General features: G+C 50.1%; 1 protein-coding gene across 3 annotated transcripts in view; it reads right to left on the reverse strand.

The window, feature by feature from the left end:
• LOC143299421 (uncharacterized) overlaps nucleotides 1-7,500 on the reverse strand; it is a 35,189-nt gene that overhangs the window by 25,239 nt on the left and 2,450 nt on the right. For all 3 annotated transcript variants that reach the window (XR_013057535.1, XM_076612605.1, XM_076612606.1), the window contains exons 2-4: nucleotides 3,839-3,871; nucleotides 2,928-3,082; nucleotides 349-580 (exon numbers count right to left, since the gene is read on the reverse strand). Coding sequence is in view for 2 of the 3 variants with exons in the window: in XM_076612605.1 (XP_076468720.1) it covers nucleotides 349-580; nucleotides 2,928-3,082; nucleotides 3,839-3,871 (420 nt within the window). In the remaining variant the exon portion in view is untranslated. The remainder of the gene's footprint in view (nucleotides 1-348; nucleotides 581-2,927; nucleotides 3,083-3,838; nucleotides 3,872-7,500) is intronic.

Genomic DNA, 7,500 nt, shown 5'->3' on the forward strand with positions numbered 1-7,500 from the left:
CCCACACAACCCTTAACACACACACACACACACACACACACACACACACACACACACACAATCCCCCTATACACACACATCACCCCTTCCTTCCTCCAACCCACCACCCACACAACCCTTAACTCACACACGTACACACACACACACACATACACAAACACACCATACCATCCATCTAACCCTCCCCAAACCCCCCATCCCTACCCCAACCCACCCCACCCACCTCCTCATCTGTTCTCTCTCTAACCTGTAACATTGCTGATTTATTTCAACACATTCGTTCTTCACTTGACTCCAATCCGCAATCACGTCACCCAGATCACACACACACACAAACACTCCACTCACGGACGACGCAGGTGGCGGAAGAGCAGACATGGGGCGGGGGGAGGAAGTAGATGTAGGCCTCGGGGGAGGAGCAGTGGCGGATGGCGATGCGTTGCCGGTACACACAGCAGTCCATGGCGCCCAGCACGACGAAGGACCCACACAGCGAGGCGTTGATCTCCTGCCCGACCCCCGGCATCGACTGGCCCTCCAGGTCCACATGGCGGGGGATATTCGCCCCACAGCTGTTGTCCTGGTGCACAGAAGAAGAAAAAAAGCTAGCTAAAGCTTGGAAAGGATCCTCTGTAACCTTTACAAGTGTGCCTTCGGGGGGACAGTGGTTTCATGTCGGCTGTATTCTAGGGCCTCAGCATTGGAAGGCTCAATCCCTCTCCCGTACATTTTCTACGGGGTTCAACCCTGTCCCTAACCTTTTCCATAGAGAATCCTGTCCCCAGCCTTTCCCTTGGGGCCCAGTCCCTCTCCCTAACCTTTCCCACAGGGCCCAGTCCCTCTCCCTAACCTTTCCCACAGGACCCAATCCCTCTCCCTAACCTTTCCCACAGGGCCCAATCCCTCTCCCTAACCTTTCCCACAGGGCCCAATCCCTCTCCCTAATTTTTCCCACAGTGCCCAATCCCTCTCCCTAATGTTTCCCACAGGGCCCAGTCCCTCTCCCTAACCTTTCCCACAGGGCCCAGTCCCTCTCCCTAACCTTTCCCACAGGACCCAATCCCTCTGCCTAACCTTTCCCACAGGGCTCAATTCCTCTCCCTAATGTTTCCCGCATGGCTCAATTCCTCTCCCTAATGTTTCCCACAGGGCCCAATCCCTCTCCCTAATGTTTCCCACAGGGCCCAATCCCTCTCCCTAACCTTTCCCACAGGACTCAATCCCTCTCCCTAACCTTTCCCACAGGGCTCAATTCTTCTCCCTAATGTTTCCCACAGGGCCCAATCCCTCTCCCTAACCTTTCCCACAGGGCCCAATCCCTCTCCCTAACCTTTCCCACAGGGCCCAATACCTCTCCCTAACCTTTTCCACAGGGCCCAATCCCTCTCCCTAACCTTTCCCACAGGGCTCAATTCCTCTCCCTAATGTTTCCCGCATGGCTCAATCCCTCTCCCTAATGTTTCCCACAGGGCTCAATCCCTCTCCCTAATGTTTCCCACAGGGCCCAATCCCTCTCCCTAACCTTTCCCACAGGACTCAATCCCTCTCCCTAACCTTTCCCACAGGGCTCAATTCTTCTCCCTAATGTTTCCCACAGGGCCCAATCCCTCTCCCTAACCTTTCCCACAGGGCCCAGTCCCTCTCCCTAACCTTTCCCACAGGGCCCAATCCCTCTCCCTAACCTTTCCCACAGGGCCCAATCCCTCTCCCTAACGTTTCCCACAGGGCTCAATTCCTCTCCCTAACCTTTCCCACAGGGCCCAATCCCTCTCCCTAACCTTTCCCACAGGGCTCAATCCCTCTCCCTAATGTTTCCCACAGGGCCCAATCCCTCTCCCTAACCTTTCCCACAGGGCCCAATCCCTCTCCCTAACCTTTCCCACAGGGCCCAATCCCTCTCCCTAATCTTTCCCACAGGGCCCAGTCCCTCTCCCTAACCTTTCCCACAGGGCCCAATCCCTCTCCCTAACCTTTCCCACAGGGCCCAGTCCCTCTCCCTAACCTTTCCCACAGGGCCCAATCCCTCTCCCTAACCTTTCCCACAGGGCCCAATCCCTCTCCCTAACCTTTCCCACAGGGCTCAATTCCTCTCCCTAACATTTCCCACAGGGCTCAATTCCTCTCCCTAATGTTTCCCACAGGGTTCAATCCCTCTCCCTAACCTTTCCCACAGGGCCCAATCCTTCTCCCTAACCTTTCCCACAGGGCTCAGTTCCTCTCCCTAACGTTTCCCACAGGGCTCAATTCCTCTCCCTAACCTTTCCCACAGGGCTCAATTCCTCTCCCTAACGTTTCCCACAGGGCCCAATCCCTCTCCCTAATGTTTCCCACAGGGCTCAATCCCTCTCCCTAATCTTTCCCACAGGGCCCAATCCCTCTCCCTAACCTTTCCCACAGGGCCCAATCCCTCTCCCTAACCTTTCCCACAGGGCTCAATCCCTCTCCCTAACCTTTCCCACAGGGCCCAATCCCTCTCCCTAACCTTTCCCACAGGGCTCAATTCTTCTCCCTAACCTTTCCCACAGGGCTCAATTCTTCTCCCTAATGTTTCTCACAGGGCCCAATCCCTCTCCCCAAGTGAGTTGTAACTGTATACTGGTGTAAATGAAGTAAAGTAAGACAGATGTACCTGAATGCAGATATGAATAAAGTAAAGCAGTACAAGTCATGTGCACCTGGGTGAAGGTGCAAATGAAATAAAGTAGGTCAAATGTACCAAAATACAGGTGTGAGTGAAGTAAAGTAACTCAGGCATACCTGTATATAGGTGCAAATGAAGTAAAGTGAAATGAGTCATGTGTACCTGTATACAGGTGTGAGTGAAGTAAAGTAACTCAGGCGAACCTGTATATAGGTGCAAATGAAGTAAAGTGAAATGAGTCATGTGTACCTGTATACAGGTGCAAAGGAGGAAAAGCGTGGCGTACCTGGATGCAGGTGGTGGGGATGATGGCATTGTCGCCGGCCAGCAGAAAGGTGTACCAGCCCTCCAGGTTCCTGTCATCGCAGCGACCCAGGGGCGCATCCGCGGACGGATCTCTCCACGATTCTTCAATGGTGCCATAGATCATGCACGGGTCGTCTGCACAGGTAAGGGGAAAGAAGGTGGGGGATGAGGGGGGGATGAGGTTGTGAGGGAGCGAGGCAAGGGGAAGATAAAGGAGGGAAGGGAGGGGAGGAGGGTGAGGTGAAGGAAAGAGGAGGGAGGGAGGAGGGTGAGGTGAAGGAAGGAGGGAGGGGAGGAGGGTGAGGTGAAGGAGGGAGGGAGGAGGTGAAGGAGGGAGGGGAGGAGGGTGAGGTGAAGGAAAGAGGGAGGGAGGGTGAGGTGAAGGAAAGAGGGAGGAGGTGAAGGAGGGAGGGAGGGGAGGAGGGTGAGGTGAAGGAAAGAGGGAGGGAGGAGGGTGAGGTGAAGGAGGGAGGGAGGGAGGAGGGTGAGGTGAGGGAGGGAGGAGGGTGAGGTGAAGGAGGGAGGGAGGGAGGGAGAAGGGTGAGGTGAAGGGGAAGTGAAGGAGGGAGGGAGGGAGGAGGGTGAGGTGAAGGAGGGAGGGAGGAGGGTGAGGTGAAGGAAAGAGGGAAGGAGGGTGAGGTGAAGGGGAAGTGAAAGAGGGAGGGAGGGAGGAGGGTAAGGTGAAGGGGAGGTGAAGGAGGGAGGGAGGGAGGGAGGAGGGTGAGGTGAGAGGGGGGAGGATTTTGATGAATTTGAGAATGACCCCCTCCTCTTTGGCCCTGGCCTCAGCACAACCCATACATTCAACATAATGTAGCAGGAAAAGGGTGAGAGAGAGAGGGGTGGAAGAGGTGACAGAGACAGTTGTGCCATCAGTTGTCAACCACTCACCATTGTAGGCCCATGCTGGACACACACTGCAACCTGCAACAACACAGCAACATGGTAAACAACCACTTAACCTGCAGCAACACAGCAACATGTTGAACAACCACTTAACCTGCAGCAACATAGCAACATGGTGTACCACCACTTAACCTGCAGCAACACAGCAACGTGGTGAACAACCACTTAACCTGCAACAACACAGCAACGTGGTGAACAACCACTTAACCTGCAACAACACAGCAACATGGTGTACCACCACTTAACCTACAACAACACAGCAACATGGTAAACAACCACTTCACCTGCAACAACATAGCAACATGGTAAACAACCACCTGCAACAACACAGCAACATGGTGTACCACCACTTAACCTGCAACAACACAGCAACATGGTGTACCACCACTTAACCTGCAACAACACAGCAACATGTTGAACAACCACTTAACCTGCAACAACACAGCAACATGGTGTACCACCACTTAACCTGCAACAACACAGCAACATGGTGTACCACCACTTAACCTGCAACAACACAGCAACATGTTGTACCACCACTTAACCTGCAACAACATAGCAACATGGTAAACAACCACTTCACCTGCAACAACACAGCAACATGGTGTACCACCACTTAACCTGCAACAACACAGCAACATGGTGTACCACCACTTAACCTGCAACAACACAGCAACATGGTGTACCACCACTTAACCTGCAACAACACAGCAACATGGTGTACCACCACTTCACCTGCAACAACACAGCAACGTGGTGAACAACCACTTAACCTGCAACAACATAGCAACATGGTGTACCACCACTTAACCTGCAACAACATAGCAACATGGTGTACCACCACTTAACCTGCAACAACACAGCAACATGGTGTACCACCACATAACCTGCAACAACACAGCAACATGGTGTACCACCACTTAACCTGCAACAACACAGCAACATGGTGTACCACCACTTAACCTACAACAACACAGCAACATGGTGTACCACCACTTAACCTACAACAGCACAGCAACATGTTGTACCACCAGTTATTGGACCTGCAATGACTACTGCATCTATTGTTGATGCTACTTCTGCCATTACCACAAGATTCACACACACACACACACACACACACACACACACACACACACACACACACACCAAAGTCCAACTCATGCACTCTTACCGCTCAGTGAGATTCATAAACTCTCTCCTCATCTTTCTCTCTCTCTCACTCTTTCTCTCTCTCTCCGCTCCCTCTCTCTCCCTCCTCTCTCTCTCTCTCTCTCTCTCTCTCTCTCTCTGGGATTCATAAACTCTCTCCACATCTTTCTCTCTCTCCCTCCTCTCTCTCTCTCTCTCCACTCTCTCTCTCCCTCCTCTCTCTCTCTCTCTCTCTCTCTGGGATTCATAAACTCTCTCCACATCTTTCTCTCTCTCCCTCCTCTCTCTCTCTCTCTCTCTCTCTCTCTCTGGGATTCATAAACTCTCTCCACATCTTTCTCTCTCTCACTCTCTCTTTCTCTCTCTCTCCACTCTCTCTCTCCCTCCTCTCTCTCTCTCTCTGTGGGATTCATAAACTCTCTCCACATTTCTCTCTCTCTGTCTCAGTCTCAGTCTCTCTCTCTCTCTCTCTCTCTATATATATATATATATATATATATTTGTCTCTCTCTCGCTCTGCCGCCTCCCTTTCTCTGTCTTTCAATCATATGTATGGCGGACAGCAGTAGAACGTGCAGAGATACCATTGCTTTTGTATGTGTGTTTCCTTTCTTTTTTTCTCTTTTCTTTTTCTTTTCTTTTTCTAAACTCCTGTCCGCCCTTGTCATATCCTGGTATCTCTCATGCACAGAAAGGCTGCCGGCATGTCTACATAGTTCTGTCTGTGTCTGTTACAATGATCAGTCCAGCCCAGACTTCCTGATCACAACAGCCATCTGGTCGTGTGTGTAATCATCAGGATACGCATAGTCAGTTCTTGTAACACCACTGTTGCGATGGTAATAATCAGCTATAACGGATCCTTCAACAGAGCTAGAAATAGATCCTGGTCTTTTAGGGACAAGAAACAATCACACAAGAGGAAGTCAAGCTGACATTATCAACTAAAACAGGGATGTGTTGAATGTGTATGTGTGTCCTTTTTCAGTGTTGTCCACAGATACAGGTACATGTTTGGGGAAGGTGTACAATTATACATAGATATGTAGTGAAGAAGAAAAAAAAAAGAATAATGTCCTTTTTGGCTCTCATGTATTTTCACACACAATGTGGGTCAAAATTATAACACAGTGTTGCAGTTAGGTGGGTTTTTTTGGTGAGGGAGGGGGGAGGGCTGGGGGGGAGGGGGGGTACTGGGGGGGATGGAAGGGGGGGGGCGGAGGGTTGTTGATGAATCTGAGCCCTTGCTGGGATGTCCCCAAGGCAGCTTGAGCACCCTGTGCAGGACAGGCTTGGCTGGCGTGCTCTTTCAAAGCAGGCATGCAGACATCACAGATATCAGAGGTCCATGAGAGGAGGAAGAAAGCAGCAACTGTGCTAGCTGAACCAGGGCAGTTCCCCTGCCCCCACCGTGAACGACCATGCTGTTCAAGAACTGCACTCCACAGGCACTTGCTGTGCAAGCTGTCATCATCGAAACCGATGGACTACCAAGAAGAGAAGATGTACGCTTGTGTGTGTGTGGTATGTGCACATGTGTATATGTGCATGCGTAATCCTGCTGAGTGGCACTTCATGTGTTTGTGAACCGCGCATAAGGCATGTGTGTGTGTGTGTGTGTAGGGTGGGTCCTGGTTGGGCCTTGGCCGGTGTATATGACTCCTGAGGCTACAAATTGTTGCATATACCGCTTTGTGTTTTTCCATGTGTGTGTGTGTGTGTGTGTGCATATGTGTGTGTATGCTGGTGCATTTAAATGCACGCTGGTGTTAGTGTGCATGTGCATGGGTTCGATTAGTATGGTCCACTTTTCTTGTTTTATTTCAATAATTTTCCCTATGTGATTCTTTCTCTTTCCTATAGTTTATTGTAATCACAAGTTTATTTCATTTTTTTACATTTTCTTCCCACCCTTCTAAGTTAATGTTTTACAGAAAGAACAGGCCCTCAAGGCCTGTTGACTATAATAATAATAATAGTAATAATAATCATGGATACTTATATAGCACACTATCCAGAAATCTGCTCTAGGTGCTTTACAAAAACGCTTCGTTAACATAAAACATTACATCTATGTTACATACACACACCAAAATGTGACTACACACACACACACACACACACACACACACACACACACTGCATACATACATTTTAACAATACATGTGTATCTAACAGCTACTAGTGCGTTGGGTTTACATTGTGAAGATGAGGCATGCGCCCCAGCCTTTCCTTGTTCTTTTTCTTCAGTTTTAACAGCAGATGTGGGGTAGCATGTATGGATCAGTCTGCAGGCTTTGGGCAACTTCTTTGAAACTGAACTGATTGAAGATGACAGAAGAAATAAAAAGCTGAAGATGAGATCAGTGAATTGCAATGCAAAGAACAACAAAACAATGGTGGTGGTGGTGGTGGTGGTGGTGGTAGTAGTAGTTAACAACAACAAAACAATGATGGTGGTGATGGTGGTGGTGGTGGTGGTGGTAGTAGTTAA

This window comes from Babylonia areolata, chromosome 25 (assembly GCF_041734735.1).
Source record: "Babylonia areolata isolate BAREFJ2019XMU chromosome 25, ASM4173473v1, whole genome shotgun sequence".
NCBI lineage: Eukaryota > Metazoa > Mollusca > Gastropoda > Neogastropoda > Buccinidae > Babylonia > Babylonia areolata.